This window comes from Schistocerca americana, chromosome 5, assembly GCF_021461395.2.
Source record: "Schistocerca americana isolate TAMUIC-IGC-003095 chromosome 5, iqSchAmer2.1, whole genome shotgun sequence".
NCBI lineage: Eukaryota > Metazoa > Arthropoda > Insecta > Orthoptera > Acrididae > Schistocerca > Schistocerca americana.
Window position 1 is genome coordinate 445,471,567 of NC_060123.1, and position 22,996 is coordinate 445,494,562.

Here is a 22,996-nt window from a genome sequence, read left to right on the forward strand (position 1 = left end):
CATTGAGAATGACATGCTGCGTTCTGTTATCTAGGAACTCTTCAAGCCAATCACACAATTGGTCAATTAGTCCATATGCTCTTACTTTGTTCATTAAACGACTGTGGGGAACTGTATCAAACGCCTTGCGGAAGTCAAGAAACACGGCATCTACCTGGGAACCCGTGTCTATGGCCCTCTGAATCTCGTGGACGAATAGCTCGAGCTGGGTTTCACAAGATCGCCTTTTTCGAAACCCATGCTGATACCTAGAGAGTAGATTTCTAGTCTCCAGAAAAGTCATTATAATCGAACATAATACGTGTTCCAAATTCTACATCTGATCTACGTTAGAGATATAGGTCTATAGTTCTGCACATCTGTCCGACGCTAGGAAAGCTTCTGTCTTCTATTTCCGCATCGCAACGACGGCCTCGCAGCTCTTACACTACTGGCCATTAAAATCGCTACAACACGAAGATGACGTGCTACAGACGCGAAATCTAACCGACAGGAAGAAGATGCTGTGATATGCAAATGATTAGCTTTTCAGAAAATTCACACAAGGTTGGCGCCGGTGGCGACACCTACAACGTGCTGACATGAGGAAAGTTTCCAACCGATTTCTCATACACAACAGCACTTGACCGGCATTGCCTGGTGAAACGTTGTTGTGATGCCTCGTGTAAGGAGGAGAAATGCGTACCATCACGTTTCCGACTTTGATAAAGGTCGGATTGTAGCCTATCGCGATTGCGGTTTATCGTATCGCGATATTGCTGCTCGCTTTGGTCGAGATCCAATGACTGTTAGCAGAATGTGTAATCGGTGGGTTCATGAGGGCAATACGGAACGCCGTGCTGGATCCCAACGGCCTCGTATCACTAGCAATCGAGATGACAGGCATCTTATCCGCATGGCTGCAACGGATCGTGCAGCCACGTCTCGATCCCTGAGTCAACGGATGGGGACGTTTGAAAGACAACAACCATCTGCACGAACAGTTCAAAAATATGGTTCAAATGACTGAGCACTATGGGACTTGACATCTATGGTAATCAGTCACCTAGAATTTTGAACTACTTAAACCTAACGAACCTAAGGACAGCACACGAACAGTTCGACGACGTTTGCAGCAGCATGGACTATCAGCTCGGAGACCGTGGCTACGGTTACACTTGACGCTGCATCACAGGCAGGAGCGCCTGCGGTGGTGTACTCAACGACGAAACTGGGTGCACGAATAGCAAAACGTCATTTTTTCCGATGAATCCAGGTTCTGTTTACAGCATCATGATGGTCACATCCGTGTTTGGCGACATCGCGGTGAACGCAGATTGGAAGCGTGCATTCGTCATCGCCATACTGGCGTATCACCCGGCGTGATGGTATGGGGTGCCATTGGTTACACGTCTCGGTCACCTCTTGTTCGCATCGACGGCACTGTGAACAGTGAACATTTCAAATGTGTTAAAACCCGTGCCTCTATCCTTCATTCGATCCCTGCGAAACCCTACATTTCAGCAGAATAATGCACGACAGCATGTTGCAAGTCCTGTACGGGCCTTTCTGGATACAGAAAATGTTCGACTGCTGCCCTGGCCAGCACATTCTCCAGATCTCTCACCAATTGAAAACGTCTGGTCAATGGTGGCCGAGCAACTGGTTCGTCACAATACGCCAGTCACTACTCTTGATGAACTGTGGTATTGTGTTGTACCTGTACACGCCATCCAAGCTCTGTTTGGCTCAATGCCCAGGCGTATCAAGGCCGTTATTACGGCCACAGGTGGTTGTTCTGGGTACTGATTTCCCAGGATCTATGCACCCAAATTGCGTGAAAATGTAATCACATGCCAGTTCTAGTATAAAATATTTGTCCAATGAATACCCGTGTATCATATGCATTTCTTCTTGGTGTAGCAATTTAAATGGCCAGTAGTGTATATTTTGCTTGTCGCAATGGACGGCGTGTGAGCAGCGGTTTGGAATGGAGACGTACAGTGGACGGCACAGAGACGGCACAGGGGTCGGCGGCGGGAGAGACGGCACACAAGCGCACACAGAGCGCGGTGCCTGACCTGTGGGCGTGGCAGCGCGCGCACAGCCAGTGGCCGGGCTCTCCGCTGCCGCCGCTGCCGTGGTCTGCCGCCCGCCACCGCCACGCGGCGCAGTCAGCGCAGACGGGCCGTCCGCAGTCGTCGCAGCGCGCACCGTCCGACCGCTGCACACCGCCGCCCCCGCTGCCGCCTCCGACGCCGCCTCCGCACCTCTCGCAGAGCTGGCCTTCCCTGCCGCCGGCCCCTGACTGCTCCCGCAGCTTCCTGCTGGACCCAATCCCACGCGTTACACCGTGTCCACACTCTCTCTCCCTGCCAACTGTCAACATACACTACACATAAATGATCTTTTGGATAGCAATGTGCTGTGGTGTACGGGAAGGTGTCGTCGTTGAGTGACTGTAGGAGGATAGAAGATGACTTGGACAGGATTTGTGATTGGTGTAAAGAATGGCAGTTAACTCTAAATATAGATAAATGTAAATTAATGCAGATGAATAGGAAAAAGAATTTCGTATTGTTTGAATACTCCATTAGTAGTGTAGCGCTTGACACAGACACGTCGATTAAATATTTGGGCGTAACATTGCAGAGCAACATGAAGTGGGACAAGCATGTAATGGCAATTGTGGGGAAGGCGGATAGTCGTCTTCGGTTCATTCGTAGAATTTTGGGAAGATGTGGTTCATCTGTATAAAACACTAATACGACCTATTCTTGAGTACTGCTCGAGCGTTTGGGATCCCTGTCAGGTCGGATTGAGGGAGGACATAGAAGCAATTCAGAGGCGGGCTGCTAGATTTGTTACTGGTAGGTTTGATCATCACGCGAGTGTTACGGAAATGCTTGAGGAACTCGGGTGGGAGTCTCTAGAGGAAAGGATGCGTTCTTTTCGTGAATCGCTACTGAGGAAATTTAGAGAATCAACATTTGAGGCTGACTGCAGTACAACTTTACTGTCGCCAACTTACATTGACCACAAAGATAAGATAAGACAAGACAGATTAGGGCTCGTACAGAGGCATATAAAAAGTCATTTTTCCCTCGTTCTGTTTGGGAGTGGAACAGGGAGAGGAGATGCTACTTGTGGTACGAGGCACCCTCCGCCCCGCACCGTATGATGGGTTGCGGAGTATGTATGTAGATGGAGATGAAACTGGTATAGGCATGCGTATTCAAATAAAGAGTTACACTATGTGATCAAAAGTATCCGGACACCAGGCTGAAAATGACTTAAAAGTTCGTGGCGCCCTCCATCGGTAATGCTAGAATTCAATATGGTGTTGGCACACCCTTAGCCTTGATGACAGCTTCCACTCTAGCAGGCATATGTTCAATCAGGTGCTGGAAGGTATCTTGGGGAATGGCAGCCCATTCTTCACGGAGTGCTGCATAGAGGGGAGGTATCGATGTCGATCGGTAAGGCCTGGCACGAAGTCGGTGTTCCAAAACATCCCGAAGATGTTCTATAGGATTCAGGTGAGAACTCTGTGAAGGCCAGTCCACAACAGAGATGTTATTGTCGTGTAACCACTCTGCCACAGGGGGTGCAATATGAACAGGTGTTCGATCGTGATGAAAGATGCAGTCGCCATCCCCGAACAGTGGGAAGCAAGAAGGTGCTTAAAACATCAATGTAAGTCGGTGCACTGATAGTACCACGCAAAACAACCAGGGGTGCAACACCCCTCCATGAAAAACACCATACCATTACCTACGAATTTTACTGTTGGCACTACACACGTTGACAGATGACGTTCACCGGGCATTCACCATACCCACACGCTCCCATCGGATCGCCACATTGTGTACCGTGATTCGTAACTCCAGACAACGTTTTCTCCCTGTTCAATCGTCCAATGTTTACGCTCCTTACACCAAGCGAGGCGTCGTTTGGCATTTACCGGCGTTATGTGTGGCTTATAAGCAACCGCTCGACCATGAAATCCAAGTTTTCTCACCTCCTGGCTAACTGTCATAGTACTTGCAGTGGATCCTGATGCAGTTTGGAATCGCTGTGTGATGGTCTGGACTGATGTCTGCTTATTACGTATTACGACCGTCTTCAACTGTCGGCGGTCTCTGTCAGTCAAGAGACGAGGTTGCTTTTGTACTGTACTTATCCCTTCCCGTTTCCACTTCACTGTCACATCGGAAACAGTGGACCTATGGATGTTTAGGAGTGTGGAAATCTCGCGTACAGACGTATGAGACAAGTGACACCCAATCACCTGACCACGTTCGAAATCCGTGAGTTCCGCGGAGCGCCCCATTCTGGTCTCCCCCAATGTCTAATGACTGCTGAGGTCGCTGACATGGAGTACCTGGCAGTATGTGACAGCACAATGCACCTAATATGAAAAACGTATGTTTTCGTGGGTGTCAGGATACTTTTGATCACATAGTGTATGTAAACAGGTAGAATACGGCGCTGTGTTCGGCAACGCCTATGTAAGTCAATAAGTGTCTGACGCAGTTGTTAGATCGGTTACTGCTGCTACAATGGCAGGTTATCAAGGTTTAAGTGAGTTTGTGCGTGCTGTTACAGTCGACGCACGAGCGATGGGACACAGCATCTCCGAGGCAGCGATCAAGTGGGGATTTTCCCGTACGACTATTTCACGAGTAAATCATGAAAACCAGGAATCCGGTCAAACATCAAATCTCCGACATCGCTGCGGCCGGAAAAAGATCCTGCAAGAACGGGACCAACGACGACTGAAGATAATCGTTCAACGTGACCTAAGTGCAACTTTTTGCAAACTGCTGCAGATGTCAATGATGGACCATCAACAAGTGTCAGCTTGCGAACGATTAAACGAAACATCATCATATGGGCATTCGGAGCTGAAGTCCTCCACTTCCCTCATTGCCTTTTCAGTATGTTGTCGTTGTCGTCTTCAGTCCTTAGACTGGTTTGATGCAGCTCTCCTTGATAGTCTATCCTGTGCAAGCCTTTCCATATCAACATTCACTACTGCAACTTACATCCATTTCAGCCTGCTCTCTATATTCAAGCTTTGGTCTCTTTTCTGTAATCGGCCCACGCAACTCACCATTAACAAATGCACGACTCCTTCATGCCTCAGTATCCCTTCTATCAGACAAGTTCTACCACAACTTTTTCCTCCCCACTTCGATTGATAACCTCTTCATTAGTTATCTGATCTCATCTTCAGCATTCACCTGTAGAGCAACATTTCAAAAACTTCTATCCTCTTCTTTTGTTAATTTTTTCCTCCTTACGTTTCAGTCCTGTTCAAGGCTACGTTCCAGACAAATACCTTCAGAACTGAATTCCTAACACTTAAATTTATGCTTTATGTTAGAAAGTTTCTCTTTTTTCAGAAATGCTTTCCTTGGTACTTCCCGGCAGCACTGTACACCTATACACGTTACTAATTTAAAGTCATCCTCGACGTTTCTCTGTCTGTATATGAAGGCTAATCTCAAGAACTGCTGTAGAGATTTTGATACTCTTCTCACTAATAGACTAATTCACGCGGAAGTTTTGTGAACGAGGAGAGACCTATGATCGTGGGACATGTGATCAGTCGCCTCCAGTCCCTACAGCTGTTATTTCCAGTAGATGAACAGTGCTGCTGCTGCTGCTTCTTTATTCAAACATTTCCTCATTTGACCTCACGTGGCCGAGTGGATCCCGATCCAGACATCCCTGCCTCAGAAAAAATTTCTCGAGGACCAGGAATCGAACTCGGCTCCTTCCGCGCCGAAGCCATCGTTACTTATTCTGCTAAATTATCATCAGTGGTACTAGTGAGCAACTGTGCCTTACATCTTTCCTGATTTCGATCTTCTGTGTCATTCCGTCAGCGTTGACCATTCCAGCCAGCTTGACGCAAAAAGCTTCTACCCCTCTAGTCGTGCCTGCGCAGCGCGGTCGGTAAGAACATTATTTGTGAAATCAAGGCTCGAGTCCCGGTTCGGCATAAAGTTTTAATCTGACAGTGAGTTTTAAAGGAAGACACACTTGCAACATACCGAAAGATTCATTCTGGAAACATTGTTAACTCCATCGAGTGTTTGGTACAGAGAGTGTGAAATATTCACTTTTATTACGTCGCAACGAAGCCAAGGTTCCGGAAAAGCTTCACAAATGGGTTTTTGACGACGGGCGATAAGCACTCATCTCTATGCTACATGGATGTAGATATTTGGTCTGTAAGCGTGAAACTTCCACGTGCTTGTTCACTCTTGCGCTCTGCATCGGCTGCCGCAGTTTACAGGCTGGCAAAATAAAAGTGGTCTGGAAAATATTTCACGCAACCTAAGATAGGCAACCCAACTTAAATCACTGCGCCACCCCGCTCGGTCACGTTCTCCCAATATTTTAGAATAGGAGCACCAACTAACTTGAAACAAATCGGATGATGTTGATGGGGTTGGCTGTCTTAGGGTACGTGAAATATTTTTAATTTTGTCAAGCAAAAAGTTTCGATCGGTCTGTATGTGATTAAGAGTTAGTTGCAACCTTCATACTACATAACTAGTATCACGGACAGTAAGAGCGAAGGAAGCAAGGAATTGTCTGATCAGCAGGGCACTGCACTGCTTTATGAGCAGAAGCGACATAATCAGAGTAAAAACTTGCTCCACGTAAACTACATATTTACAATCTCACTCGTCCAAATGGCAACAGGAAACTTGGTGCTCCAAAAATATTTCGTGAGCATTGTATCTTTACTGCAGAGAACTCACAAGCATTTCGAATGCCTTTCCCAAAATCTGTCACCTTGAACACATGTAACATCCGTAAGTGCAGGTAAATTTTTTGAAAACTCGATATTTAAGCCAGCTGTTGAAGAAAATATAATGTCATATTTTCAGTACATGTCTCTATGACACTGCCATCATGTATATTATTAAGCGGTTATCCCGGTTCATGGTTCATGATCACAATTGTAGGACGCCTATCTGAAGGCATCCAGGGCAACAAAAATTTGAGTTTCAATATTTCATGTAATTATTAGCAGAAGTCAAAAATTTAAAATGTTGTCATAATCTACTCATTAACAGGTATAATCTTATGTACAGGTTTAATACTATATGACAAATATTGCATTCAGAAAATATGTCTGAGTCCTGAGGCAGGTTAGCTTACAGCGCGTAGATACCCAGATCTTGTCCTTCCAGTTAGTGGACCAGATTAGTGTTTTAATGTCCCGTCGACAACGAGGTCTAGAGACGGAGCACATGCTCGCATTAGGAAAGGATGGGGAGGAAAGCAGGCGTATCCTTCCGAAAGAACCAGCATTTGCCTTAAGTGATTTAGGGTGGTGGGTAGTGTTTAACGTCCCGTCGACAACGAGGTCATTAGAGACGGAGCGCAAGCTCGGGTTCGGGAAGGATTGGGAAGGAAATCGGCCGTGCCCTTTCAAAGGAACCATCCCGGCATTTGCCTGAAACGATTTAGGGAAATCACGGAAAACCTAAATCAGGATGGCCGAAGACGGGATTGAACCGTCGTCCTCCCGAATGCGAGTCCAGTGTGCTAACCACTGCGCCACCTCGCTCGGTGTGATTTAGGGAAATCACAAATAATCTAAATGAGGATGGCTGGACTGGGGTTTGAACCGTCGTCCTCCCGAATGCGGGTTCAGTGGGCTAACCACTGCGCCACCCCACTCGGTCACGTTCTCCCAATATTTTAGAATAAGGGCGCTAACTAACTTGAAACAAACTGAATATAATTTCAAACCCTTACGAACTTTTTCTCGCTGACACCCCCCGTAAAATGATGGAAGGAAAAAAGTTTATCGCTTACTACATTTTTGCATCAGGCATGGCGTTTTACCTAATTACTTCTTTTCAACTCACTCCGTTCGCAAAACATTTCGCAGACAGCCACGCCTATAGCACTGAAAATGCCTTCATAATTACATCAACGTACGACACACAGTTCGAGAGATACGGACTCATAAACATTGAGATAACTGAAATACTACGTTTTACCTACAACGGGCGGCTAATTACCCACAATAATCTCATCAAGTATTTGATAATAAGAGACTTCGAACAAACTTTAAACATAATTTCAAATCTTTTCTAATCTTTTTGTCGCTAACGTGCTCAACGTCAAACATTTCGCGCGTTAACTCATTTATAAAGTAATCAGAAGCCTGAAGCTGTTTCAAGCTTGGGAGTTCGATTCTTTGAGGAACTCATTTTAGATTCTAAAGGCAGTTTATACTCATAAAATACCCTGTTTATATGTAATATGTATGGAATGTAGTCGAATTAAGTCGAGTGTTGCTGAAGGAATTGGATAAGGAAATGAGACACTTAAAGTAGTAAAGGAGTTTTGCTATTTGGGAAGAAAAATAACTGATGATGGTCGAAGTAGAGAGGACATAAAATGTAGACTGGCAATGGCAAGGAAAGCATTTCCGAAGAAGAGAAATTTGTTAACATCGAGTATAGATTTAAGTGTCAGAAAGTCATTTCTGAAAGTATTTGTATGGAGTGTAGCCATGTATGGAAGTGAAACGTGGACGATAAATAGTTTAAACAAAAAGAGAATAGAAGCTTTCGAAATGTGGTGCTACAGAAGAATGCTGAAGATTAGATGGCTAGATCACATAACTAATGAGGAGGTATTGAATAGAATTGGGGAGAAGAGAAATTTGTGGCACAACTTGACTAGAAGAAGGGATCGGTTGGTAGGACATATTCTGAGGCATCAAGCGATGACCAATTTAGTATTGGAGGACAGCGTGGAGGGTAAAAATCGTAGAGGGAGACCAAGAGATGAATACACTAAACAGATTCAGAAGGATGTAGGTTGCAGTAGGTACTGGGAGACGAAGAAGCTTGCACAGGATAGAGTAGCACGGAGAGCTGCATCAAACCAGTCTCTGGACTGAAGACCACAACAACAAAAACTTGTAATATTTATTAGAAGTGTAAGCAATCGACGTCAAATTTGTCCAAGAGGCCTCTACATTGTTTACAACCCTTCATTTTGCGAATTACGCGAATTACAGTACCTAATTTATTGAATTCTGCCGGTCGGAGTGGCCGTGCGTTTCTAGGCGCTACAGTCTCGAACCGCGCGACCGTTACGGTCGCAGGTTCGAATCCTGCCCCGGACATGGATGTGTGTGATGTCCTTAGGTTATTTAGGTTTATTTAGTTCTAGGTTCTAGGGGACTGATGACTTCAGAAGTTAAGTCTCATATTGCTCAGATCCATTTGAATCATTTTTATTGAATTCTACTGCATCTCGTGGCGTTCTTTTGTACGACTGTGGAAAGTATGAGCAAAATATACGTGAAATAAAGCAGCATCAATTTTTGAGCAGCCTGTCAGTATAAAGAAATATTAGATTTCTGAAAAGATACAGCAGAAGTATCAGTTTTTTTCTGATTTAATCTAGAAATAATCTATCTTGATCTTCTTCAGACATCTGGAACATGCGACGTAATAGGCTCATGTGAGCCATATTGTATTTGGGGAAGGTACGAATCACGGGGATTTCTGACTAGCACACTTAGACGGGAGGAGTTCGATCGGTATCCGGTTCACACAGAGATCACCGTTAGTAAGACAGGTAAGACGCTACACTAAGAAATGGCATTGTTGTCTGGGATATCCCGCGTGGTCGGTTCAGCCACCTATTGGATAGGATTTCTTCCTCCGCGCACATTAGCTCCTTTCCTTACGGATATGTGAGAGTTGTGTCGTATGTGTATTTTTAATGGATGTTTGGTTGTATGTTGATGATGATGATGTTCAGAGAAAGGAGAGAGGGAAATTGCTGCTGAGCTTAACGCCCCCATTCGACGGACGGATAAGCCATCAGCAGTGTCATACGCCTTGGCTTCATGAGACACTACGAATTGATCTGGAATTTAATCCAGGGCATTGGCGCGAAGACTGGTGATCGGAATCCTTGTGCCAACATCTCTCCTCCCCATGCTGGCCGCTGCCGGCAGTGAAAATTTTATCCACTGCCACGGGTTCGAACCGACTTACCTCCGAGTCGAGCGATTCCACGCAGGCGAGCGTTAGCTTCGTTGGCCACGGAGGGAATAGGTGCCACAGTGACCGCTAGCCAACGATAGCAAAACGTTGCACGGGATTGTGGGGTGACGCGTGCGTCTGTTTTCGGCAACTGCGGCCCCTACACGGTAAATGACGTCACATGCACGGTCAGGCAGCACGTCATGGCGCGGCCTTCGCCTCTGAAGTTTTACGGCCGCAATTAGGTGCCATCTCGAGCCGGCAAACAATTTTCTTGTGGCCTCGCCGCGGGCCTGCCGCCTCATTATTCCAGCGGACGAGTTATCGAGAGGAACGATGCCTGCCGAAGACATATTCGCTGAATAAGCGTTTGCGCAGCGCTCGTTTTAGCAATAGCGTCGACGAAAAGTCCTTGAACAATGCTGGATACTCCTGCCAACAAAGATTAATTCGAAGAGATATTGTAACTAACTAGTGAACCCTTCAGCTGGGAGAGAATCTCCTACTACAGCAGTACACGCGAGGCCGAAATAATTTAGTAAAGCCGTTGAACGGCTATCGGCTGCACGCGAAAGTATCATACTGTGGCCGCGCGGGATTAGCCGCGCGGTCTGGGGCGCTGCAGTCATGGACTGTGCGGCTGGTCCCGGCGGAGGTTCGAGTCCTCCCTCGGGCATGGGTGTGTGTGTTTGTCCTTAGGATAATTTAGGTTAAGTAGTGTGTAAGCTTAGGGATTGATGACCTTAGGAGTTAAGTCCCACAAAATTTCACACACATTTGAACACACATTTTATCATACTGTGAATAAGCACATCGGACAAAAAGTTAGTCGCCTGGAGAAATCGTGCCGGTAACGCCTCTTGCCTCGATAATGGCTTCAGTTTGTGAAGGAAGAGAGACCATCAGTTTTTTCGCGTACGCAAACCCAGCTGAAGCCACTGATTGATGATTAGATCTCACAGAGCTGCCATATTGCGGGGGTGTTGGCTATCATGTTTCAAGAGCAGTTCCAAGCAGTCCCAGACGCTTTGTTTGGGATTTAGATCGAGTGATTTAGCGAACCAGCCCAGATGAAATACGGTGATCGAGTGTTCGTCAAACGGGGAACGTAAGCGTATTGTCTCGTGAACACGATTATTGTCATCTTGGAGGACGCGAGTGCATCTCTGGAGGCAAGACGGTCCACAACTGTTGTAACTTGTTCCTGATACCGTCGATACTGGCACTGAGACGAAGTTTCTGCCCAAGCTGGTCCCACACGTTACGTTGGGGACACATTGTAAGTAGGCTGTTTAGGTTTTTATGCTGGTAACGCCACATAGCGCTCTATGTGAAAATCGATGAGTGCGCTGTGTACAGTCTGTGGCTGATTGGACCCATTGTTGGAATATTCGCTTGTGTAGTGTTGGGCAGTTGGATGCGAACAGCCCGTAGCGTTGAGCAGTTGGAGTGAGCCGCCAGTGGATGTGGGGAGAGAGATGCCAGAGTTTTGAGAGCGGACGATCTGAACGTGTGTCCGTCAGAAAAAGGAAATTTGTAAGACTGGTTGTCATGAACTGATATATATATTACGATTTTTGAACACTACTAAGGTAAATATATTGTTTGTTCTCTATCACAATCTTTCATTTGCTGACTATGCCTGTCAGTAATTAGTATCTTGAGTAGTTAGAATCTTTTATTTAGCTGGGAGTATTGGCGCTCGCTGTATTGCAGTAGTTCGAGTAGCGAAGATTTTTATGAGGTAAGTGATTCATGAAAGGTGTACGTTATTGTTAGTCAGGGGTATTCTTTTGTAGGGATTATTGAAAGTCAGATTGCGTTGCGCTAAAAATATTGTGTGTCAGTTTAGTGATGATCAGAATAAGTAAAGTCTGAGTTCGTTCGTCCGCAGCTCGTGGTCGTGTGGTAGCGTTCGCGCTTCCCGCGCCCGGGTTCCCGGGTTCGATTCCCGGCGGAGTCAGGGATTTTCTCTGCCTCGTGATGACTGGGTGTTGTGTGATGTCCTTAGGTTAGTTAGGTTTAAGTAGTTCTAAGTTCTATGGGACTGATGACCATAGCTGTTAAGTCCCATAGTGCTCAGAGCCATTTGAACCATTTTTTTCTGAGTTCGTTCAGTTTTGCTCAGCTGTTTGAAAATCAAATATTGTAAGAGTTTTTCCAGCACTGTCATTCTATACATACAAAGGGGAAGTTTCAACATCTGGGAATTTGGAATTTGATGGCCCCGGGGAGAACCTCAATATCACGGCAAATGTTCGTAAGAGACAAGTGATATGCGTGGACAAGCGTTGCACTGTTGAAACATTGTACCACGATTCTGTCGCATAAGAGTAAATACATGAGAACGCAGAATGTCTCGTGACGTATCATTGTGCCGTCCGAGTACCCTGAGTCACATGTGCTGACCTGAAGTCATACCCAATGGTTCCCCACAGCATGACGCCATGAATAACATCCACTGTGCCTCTCCAAAACGCTGGAAGAGTGCGACGTCTCTCCAGGCCATCACCGTATTCGCCGACAATCAAATGGTTCAAATGGCTCTGAACACAATGGGACTCAACTTCTGAGGTCGTTAGTCCCCTAGAACTTAGAACTAGTTAAACCTAACTAACCTAAGGATATCACACACATCCATGCCCGAGCCAGGATTCGAACCTGCGACCGTAGCGGTCTCGCGGTTCCAGACTGCAGCGCCTAGAACCGCACGGCCACTTCGGCCGGCCGCCGACAATCGTCACAGGGGGAAGGCTCAAGTGAGCACAGAATTGAGAAGTATTTTCTTCTGCATTCTAGTGTCACTTGCGGCCGACAATATTGTATTTGGGCAAGATACGAAGCACGGGATTTCTGACTTAGACGGAAGGTGTTCGACATACGGTTCACACAGAGATCATTGTTAGTGAGGCAGGTGAGATGCCACAGTAGTGAACGTAAAAGTCGTATGGAATTGTTGTCTGGGACATTTCACGTCGTGGGTTCAGCACGAGTCATCGCTGAACATTATGCGACGCCATTCATCAGCAATTCATGCCTCCCAATCACGGCACTACTGCAGACACAGCCGTTTGTGTTGCGGTGTTAACTGCAGCCTACAGATGTTACCTTAATTTTGCAGTCTGGCTGCTGATAGTCTGCAATCAATGGTGCAGTATGACACAGAATGTTTCAGGCAGTCCATTGCTTGCTCCCAGATAGAAGGCGCAGATGTGAAGAGGTTGCGGTGTTCTTTACCCAAAATACGGCGATCCTGTGTGGCCAGACATGATCGACCGCAAACCTAACGACGCGTATGCCTGCTGTCACGTTCCAAGCAGTCCACCATTGGGTCACTACCATATTCGAATGCTCCACAGATCAGGATATTGCACGATTATACCAGTCGTCCAAGTGGAGACTCACAATGAGGTTCTTTTCAAAACACTGTGAGGTGCTGATAACGCTGTGTCACACTAGTGAGCTGTGGCCGGCTCGCGTTGATGCCGTTTGTTCTTTGGCAGTTTGTTGCAATCGAGTGGCGTCTTATTTCTCCCTGAGCTACTACCATAATGAGTTGCTGACTTGCCTCTGTCAGTGGCAGCATCAGAACTTATCGATACTAGTACTGCTGTACCATCTTTGGTGTGTCCGCTATATTTCCGTGTGGTGGTGTGTGTGGCAGTCGGTCGGTCGGGACAGAGCAGCGAGGAAGTCTCCGCAGGGCGGGGTCAGGCCGGGACCGCTGTCGGCGTGCATGCGTGGTCGCATTTGTGAGGCGCTAGCTGCGAGAGCTACAAAGTTCGTTGCCCACCGAACCTGGACACTGAAGCTGTGTGATCAGTTAACCTTTTATGAAACCTCAACTGCTATGACATCGCTTCTTTCATTGTCGGTTGTTGCTTCCTGGGCCGTCCCGGCTAGCAGCAACGTATGGTGTGTTGGAGTCAGCAAAACTTTGCAGCCGTCTTCCTGAGTGGTCTTTGACTATTAAATTGGTTGTTACTTGCCAGCGAAGTGCACCAGCAGTATTTTCTGCCTTGTGGCCGTTAACGCCCCAGTTACCTGCCCTGGTCGTTAGCGTAGTTTTCCGGTAGTGTGTTTTTCCTCACCTTGTTGACGCTGTCCGGCACGGTGTGTAGTTTGACAGCCTTTGGTGTTGTTCATATTTTTGAGTGGTTAATGTGTCCTGGCTGTATTTAACGCCAATTTTCAAGACGTAGTGCTGCTGGTATCTTCGGCCTCGATGATTTTTCTGTTGTCGTGCTGTTGGTCGGGTGGAAGGGAATTGATTAGGTTGTTGGTCAGTCCTTCAGCCGTCCCTGTGTCAGGTTGCCATCTGATTATTTAGTATTACGCTTGGCTGCCTGTCTCACCTAAACTTATGTTAGAGGTACCCCCTCAGGCCGATCCTTGGAACACTTCTGAGCACCACTGTTCTATTGATTTTACATTGTGATTTTCATTTTGGTCTGATGTATTGTGCGAAGCCTTCACCCATATATTAATTTAGTTTTTCTTTTAATTTTAAGATAAGGCCTTCAGCAGGCTTAAATTAAAGTTTGAAGATTGATTTGTTTAATAACTAAAATTTTGGAAGTTTGTTCTATCTGAAATTCTTGTTATCCAGGCCCTAAGTCATGAATTGTTCAATGTCCAGTGTCTGGCCTTCAGCTGAGCTTTTACGTGAAATAATTTTAAGATAAGGCCTTCACCCATCTTAAATTAAAATTTTGAAAATTGACTTGTTTAAAACTAATTTTTAAAAAAAAATTTCCTTTATCTGATATTTTTGTTATCCAGGCCCTAAGACCTGAGTTGTTCAATGTCTTGTGTGTGGCCTTCAGCCAAGTATTTACATGAGATATTTTTTTTTCAAGTAAGGCCTTCAGCCGCATGTATTCTTTAAAGCAATTTTTATAACTTGTGTTCAGGCCTTCAGCTGTTCTTGTTTTTGTTGTGGTTTTGGTATTGCAAGTTTTCTTAACTAGCCCTTCAGCCGTATTGTTTTAATTTGATCTTTTTAAGGCATTGTGTAATTAAATGGTTCTTAGGAAGACAAAAGTTTGTGTGTTTTGTGCAACTGACAGTAACTGATTACGGCCCCTCTCCACAACCATAACCTGATCCGCTCTGTCCTGCGAGACCAGATTTCAACTAGTACATGGCATCTCTGTGTCCTTCTCAGTCACCATTCAGGATGTGAGGCTGTTCACACGTCTTATATACCATGTCAGGTCTGGTAGCAACACTAAACACAAAGAAAACTAAAAGAACTCGGGTAGCCGTTGTGTCCGTCACACAGAATCTTAACTCTAATTATTTACATACCCATCGATGATGTGTACACTCGAGCGTGTCTCCTGGATACTTCATTATTTTTTTGTCAGACGGTGTAGAGCAAGCACGTGCGATGCCCTGTTGTCGTAGTGAGTGCGGTGTACTGGGCAGAAGCGCGGAACGAGACAAGCAGCAGCGGGCAGAAAAACCTGGAGCATTTCTGCGTGTAGCGTCAGCGTCAGCGGCAGAGCGCTGGCTGCGGCGTCTCGGTAATTATCGCTGGCGGACGGGTTTGGTCGCAGTTAGCGCTTCCCGCCTCTCAGTCGCAGCCGCATTGCTATTCCCCTCACTCTCCACGGCAGCTGCTTCTGACAGGAAAGCCAACTGCTGCACTTTCCCTTACGCTGAACACCGTTCGTCTTCTGACTGAAGACCGGGCTCTACGGCTCCAAACCTAGCAATATCAACGCATTTTCCACAATGCGTGCGACTAAATTTCGTTGGTTGTTGTTAACTTCTATTAAAATTTTTAAATAGGCACTGATGTGTAAGTAGGGTCAGGAACTGAAGATATCTTGTAAAACAATCTCAGCAGTATCATCGCGTTCTCCATAACGTTTACTACCGAGGGTGGAGTTGGGAGGGGGAGGGGGGGGGGGGGGGGGGAGGATAGTACTTTATCACCACGACAGACAAATTTAAAAAAAAATACAAATTTCGTTAATTTTCACAGACTTTTATTCACAACACACTTTTTAAATATACGTCGATGAGCCAAAACATTATGACCACCTTTTTAATACCGTGTTGTTCCACTTTTCAAGCCGGGCGGTGTGGCTGAGCGGTTCTAGGCGCTTCAGTCCGGAACTGCGCTACTGCTACGGTCCTGTCTCGGGCATGGATGTGTGTGATGTCCTTAGGTTAGTTAGGTTAAAGTAGTTGTAAGTCTAGGGGACTGATGACCTCAGATGTTAAGTCCCACAGTGCTCAGAGCCATTTGAACCATTTGAACTGATTCCGTATGCCCTGCCCTCCTTTAATTGTCTGCATTGCAGCAGCGTGTTAAACGCTTTCCGGAAATCTAGGAGTATGGAATCTATCTGTTGCCCTTCACCCATACTTCGCAGGATATCGTGCAAGAAAAGGACAAGTTGAGCTCCAAAAGTGCTATGCTGCATAACTATGTGCTGATCTGTCGAATGATATCTTGTGTCCAAGGAAATTCATTACTTTCAAACTTGGGTAAGTTCGAGAATTCTGCAGCACACCGATGTTAAAGATGCTGGCCCATAATTTTGCGAGTCCGTTCTTTTATGCTTCTTGTATACAACAGTCAACTTCACATTTTTCCAGTCGCTTGGGACTTTGCGCTGGGCGAGAGATTCGCGCCGGCCGCTGTGGCCGTGCGGTTCTAGGCGCGTCAGTCTGGAACCGCGAGACCACTACGGTCGCAGGTTCGAATCCTGCCTCGGGCATGGATGTGTGTGATGTCCTTAGGTTAGTTAGGTTTAAGTAGTTCTAAGTTCTAGGGGACTGATGACCTCAGCTGTTAAGTCCCATAGTGTTTAGAGCCATTTGAACCATTTGAGAGATTCGCGACAAATGTAAGCTAAGTGGGGAGCCAGTGCCGTAGGGTACTCTATGTAAGCCGCACGGAGTGACCGCGTGGTTAGAAGCGCCATGTGACGGATTGCGCGGCCCCTCCCGCCGGAGGTTCGAGTCCTCCCTCGGGCATGGGTGTGTGTGTTGTTCTTAGCATAAGTTAGTGTGTAAGTTTAGGGACCGATTACCTCAGCAGTATGCTCCCTTAAGAATACACACACACACACACACACACACACACACACACACACACTGCAAAACCGAACTCGGATTCCATCCGGACCTGGAGACTTATTTGTTTTCAACTCTTTTCAGCTGCATCTTTATGCGCGGCTGCTTCCGAGGCGTATTCAGTACCAAAGCTAACTATAATTCCGTCACAGTCTAGTGTTTTGTTCGCTTTAAGCAGTCGTAGCTGTTTTACAGTACCGGTCGTTGCTCAACTCTCATTTGTGAGTCTGTGCTGCGATCAGACATTGGTAGGGCAGTCCCCCGGTTGAGGTACGAACTGTCGGTGGGTCTCCCCACGTGCAGCTGTCCGAAGCCGAGGTCGGGCAGCACTTTGCCGCTGTACACGGCCATCAAGTGGCCACTGACTCCACGTCCGGATGACTTTATGGCGGCTGCTCGCCTATGCGTGCCCATGTAACGGCAACTTCAGCCTACTCGCCACAACCCCAATCACTGCGCTCCGCTCCGAGGTCCCAATTGCTTGTACAGCACACTCCGTTGCACTCCAGGTGGCATTATTTCGAAAGCACTGCAGCAGAACCAGAGTGCACCTCCGCGTTTTACAGTTTTCGCACTGAGCAGCATAAAAACGGATCGATTGAAGGATAGGCACTTAGTCTCAAGAGAATCACGTCAAAGAAACTATGAAATGGTTTACATGGAGGTGACAAAAGTCATGGGATATATCCAACTATCGTGTCGGACCTCCTTTTGCCCTGCCTAGTGCAGCAACAATTCGTTGGAAGCCCCCCTGCAGAAATATTCAGCCAAGCTGCCTCTATGGCCAGTGCAGGATTTTGTGCACGAACTGACCTTTTGATTATGACCCATAAATGATCGATGGGATTCGTGTTTGGCGATCTGAGTGTGCAATTCATTCGCTCGAACTGTCCACAATGTTCTTCAAACCAATCGTGAACAGTTCAGGCCTCGAACTGTCCAGAATGTTCTTCAAACCAATCGTGAACAGTTCAGGCCTGGTGGTATGATGTCCATGAATAGCTACAAATGCCGGCCGGAGTGGCCGAGCGGTTAAAGGCGCTACAGTGTGGAACCGCACGACCGCTACGGTCGCAGGTTCGAATCCTGCCTCGGGCATGGATGTGTGTGACGTCCTTAGGTTAGTTAGGTTTAAGTAGTTCTAAGTTCTAGGGGACTTATGACCACAGCAATTGAGTCCCATAGCGCTCAGAGCCATTTGAACCATTTGAATAGCTACAAACGGTTTTCAAGTAGCCGAACATAACCAGTACCAGTCAATGATCGGCTCAGTTGGACCGGGGACCCAGTCCCTCTCTGTAAACATAGCCCACACCATTATGGAGCCACCACCAGCTTGCACAGTGATTGTATAATGAATTTGCAGCTGTTATCCTCTCTGTTATCTCTAATCTCTCTCAGTTATTTCGAACAGAAAAACCGTAAGCATATGTTGGAAAAAAAAGCACTGGCCACACACAGTTCATAAAAGGATAGTAGAAGTGATCTACGAAACTACTCCCCAGTAACCTTGACATCAATTTTTTGTAGGATCTTGTAACTATACTGAGTTCAAACATAATGAGGTATCTGGAACAAAATTACCACCTTCATGGATTCCGAAAACATCGATCATGTGAAACCCAAGTTGCACTTTTTTCGTATGACATACTGAAAGCTTTGGATCAAGGCAGTCAAGAAGATGCAGTATATCTTGATTTCCGAAATAACAAGACATCCGATGTGAAGGAATAGCACATCAGTTGCGTTAGTGTGCTATTTCTTCACAGCAGCGTTCTTCAAATACAGTTGGTGCTGACGAACAAAAATCTAAATGACAAGATTGGTCTTTGCGGTGGGCGGAGAGATGTGAGGGGAAATTGTGACCTAATCGGCGCCCCACCACCCAATTTTGACATTACAACTGCTAGGTCGCTGGCATTTCCAGAAATGGAAAAAAAACAGTGAAGTCGACATGAAGTGTTCCAGACAAATCCGATGTGTGGCGAAACCGAACGACGGATCCATCGGACACCTTTTATTGTGCCACTTACATGCAGATACAATTGTTAGTAAAGTGGTTATCGCCAAGCGTGAACGTATATCGTTTTCATTTCAGTTTTGCTTTAAGGGAGATAAACAGACTGCTAGCTTGTTGATGTACAGAATATCTAATAGTAAATCAGTACTTAAATATACACCTCTAAAACTGGCAGTATATTTACAATGTGCCAATATGCAGCCTTTTTTTTGCGGGGGGGGGGGGGGGGGGGCGGTACGTCGATATTCTTCCGTTGAATATCGATATAACGACTATATTTATGGACACATCGATGGGCGTTAAGGATATATTTTTAAATATCGATACATCGGGTAGCCGATATTTTTAAAAATATGAAAAGTCCTAGTATGTACTACAACCTCTTGCATCTCTCTCCCATAGGGATCGTGGGACAAGATTACGATGAGATAACGAAAGTCACTGGACAGCGGTATGCACATACACAGGTGGCGGTAGTATTGCGTACACAAGATATAAAGGGGCAGTGCATTGGCGGTGACGTCATTTGTGCTCGGATGATTAATGTGAAAAGGTTACCGACGTGATTACGGCCGCATGATGGGAATTAACAAACCTTGAATGCAGAATGGTAACAGGACATCCCACTTTGGAAATCGTTAGGGAATTCAATATGTGGGCATGGTACGACTGTATTGGTCGACGTCGGAGCCATGGTTTTGCTGCATCAGTAACCTCCCCATCATCCATGTACTGCTTCCTTCATTGAGTCATGGAAGGGCCGAGATCCAGGTTGGATGAGCAAGAACAGTCCTATGAAGTTTTGTGAGCTCCTCTACCGACAAAGACGTCGATTTGAGCAGCGAGGTGTTTGTCCGAGTGTGGGTGTCCCTAAGTTCCAACATTGCAGGAGTCACAACTGTGTGCGGCCGGCCGATACGAGGGAGATCTGACAGGTTTGCGCGACTCGTTGCGATGATGACAGACGCCTCGGTCATGACTCTCCGTGCTTTTGTCCACTGCCATGTCTCCGTAGACATTCTTGGTTGGTTTGTGAGTGTTGAAGGGACCAGACTACAAAGGCCATCGGTCCCTTGTTCCACGACCATAAAAACCTACGAGGGATAAAAACAAGTAAAAGAGGTAACAAGGGATGACACAGAACAAGAAAGACACAAAGACCAGAAAACAATGAAATAAAAGCACCTAGAGTAGTACAGTGGTTGGCCGACCATGGAAATGAAAAGGAAAGGCCAACCACCAAGAGACACACTATAAACCCCAATCTAAAACCGTAGGCCCAAGGCCAGACGCAACACACAACTAAGCCTGCCATGGCAGCATCGTCAGTTAAAAGTGCAGGGAGCGTATCAGGCATCGCTGACGTCTGCCTGAGCGTGTAGACATTCTGCTAGTGTTCTGTTCGATGAACCCTCTGCCAAGCACTTAAATGTGAATTGCAGAGTAATCATATAGATATAGATGAATTTCTGCGATGCTCTAGTTTTTCACCAAAAGAAACTCAGTGACAGTTCTCTGTTTAGAACGGGCCTCCGTTACAAACGCCATTTCGAAGGAAGATGGAGTAAATATTCAAGAATTCGAAACCAGAACAGCTGTTAGCAAGAGTGACATAAAAGTAGATATCTTAGGTGTTGCGAAACAACTCAAATCACTTAAGAAAGGCAAGTCTTCCGGTCCAGATGGTATAAGAATCAGGTTTCTTTCAGAGTATGCAGACACAATAGCGCCTTTCTTAGCAATCATACACAACTGCTCACTTGACGAAAGGTCTGTTCCTACAGACTGGAAAGTAGCACAGGTCACACCAATATTCAAGAAAGGAAATAGGAGTAACCCATTGAATTACGGACCCATATCACTGATCTCAATTTGCACTAGGATTTTGGAGCATATACTGTACTCGAACATTATGAATCACCTTGAAGAAAATGACTTATTGATACATAACCAACACGGATTCAGACAATATCGTTCTTGTGAAACACAGCTAGCTCTTTATTCCCATGAAGTAATGAGTGCTGTCGACAAAGGATCTCAGATCGATTCCGTATTTCTAGATTTCCGGAAGTCTTTCGATACCGTTCCTTACAAGCGACTATTAATCATATTGTGTGCATGTGGAGTATCGTCTCAGTTGTGTGACTGTATTCATGATTTCCTCTCAGAGAGGTCACAGTTCGTAGTGATATACGGCAAATCATCGAGTAGAACAGAGGTGATATCTGGCGTTCAGCGAGGCAGTGTCATAGTCCCTCTGCTGTTCCTGATTTATATAAATGATTTATGCGATAATCTGAGCAGCCCCCTTAGATTGTTTGCAGATGATGCTGTAATTTACCGTCTAGTAAAATCATCAGGCGATCAATTCCAATTACAAAATGATCTAGAGAGAATTTCTGTATGGTGCGAAAAGTGGCAATTGGCATTAAACAAAGAAAAGTGCGAGGTCATCCACATGGGTACTAAAAGAAATCCGATAAATTTTGGGTATACGATAAATCCCACAAATCTAAGGGCTTTATACCTAGGAATTACAATTACGAGCAACTTAAATTGGAAAGACCACATAGATAATATTGTGGGGAAGGCGAAACAAAGACTGCACTTCGTTGGCAGAACACTTAGAAGATGCGACAAACCCACTAAAGAGACAGCCTACTACATTACACGTGTCCGTCCTCTTCTGGAATATTGCTGAACGGTGTGGGATCCTTACCAGGTAGGATTGACGGAGGACATCGAAAAACTGCAAAGAATGGCAGCCCGTATCGTGTTATCGCGCAATAGGGGTGAGAATGTCACTGATATGATACGCGAGTTGGGGAGGCAGTCACTGAAAGAAAGGCGGTTTTCTTTGCGGTGAGATCTACTTACGAAATTTCAATCACCAGGCTTCTCTTCCGAATGTGAAAATATTTTGTTGACACCCACCTACATAGGCAGAAATGATCATCATAATAAAATAAGAGAAATCAGAGCTCGAACGGAAAAATTTAGGTGTTCCTTTTCCCCACGCGCCATTAGAGAGTGGAATGGTAGAGTAGTAGTAAGAAAATGGTTCGATGAACCCTCTGCCAGGCACTTAAGTGTGAATTGCAGAGTAAGCGTGTAGATGTAGATGTAGCGCCGCCACCAATCGCCTCTTATGAAACTGGAGGGGCTGAAGAGGGATTATTCCACGATGTCCCACAACATCCTGCATTTTTTTTTTCAATCGAAATTGGCCGAGAAGTAAAAAGGTTTTGCATTACGTATTGAACACTCCTTGTAGATGTAGACAAATCGCGAAAGGGTCGCACTGGAAGAGCCAGCAAGGGCTTGTAAAGAGTGTGTAGAGTTTCCGTCAAAACGCGCTGGCTCGAGGCAGTTGACCGACGGACGGACGGGCGCAGCCCAGTCGAGGCACGAGCCGTCGCGAGGCCATAAGCGGAGCTGCGATCGGCCGCCGCCTATGCAGGTCGCCGGAAGCCGCTTCCGGCGCACGCTTCCGGCCACCGGTTCGCGCCGCTGCGGGGGCGTGCGGGGGCGGCCGCCCGGCGGCTGCTGCCCGGGGAAACGCGTCGCTGCGAGGCCGAGCGGCGCCGCATGCCGCGTGGCGAGCCACATGTACCGGAGAGGCCCCTGTCCTTTGCAAACACACACTGTGTTCGAGCGTTATGAATTGCCTCTAACAGAACGGTCTATTGACACACAGTCAACATGGGTTTAGAAAACATCGTTCTTGTGAAACACAACTAGCTCTTTACTCACACACAGTGTTGAGTGCAATCTACAATGGATATCAAATTGATTCCGCTTATGGAATATCGTCTCACAAGGGGAGGCCACGACGTTTGGAACGCGGATTAACTGTAAATTT

At 46.2% G+C, this 22,996-nt stretch overlaps 1 protein-coding gene across 1 annotated transcript in view; it reads right to left on the reverse strand.

The window, feature by feature from the left end:
- The window catches only part of LOC124616423, a 394,706-nt gene that overhangs the window by 178,511 nt on the left and 193,199 nt on the right, over positions 1-22,996 (reverse strand). Inside the window, exon 3 of the mRNA XM_047144730.1 lies at positions 2,061-2,303. Coding sequence (XP_047000686.1) covers positions 2,061-2,303 — 243 coding nt within the window. The remainder of the gene's footprint in view (positions 1-2,060; positions 2,304-22,996) is intronic.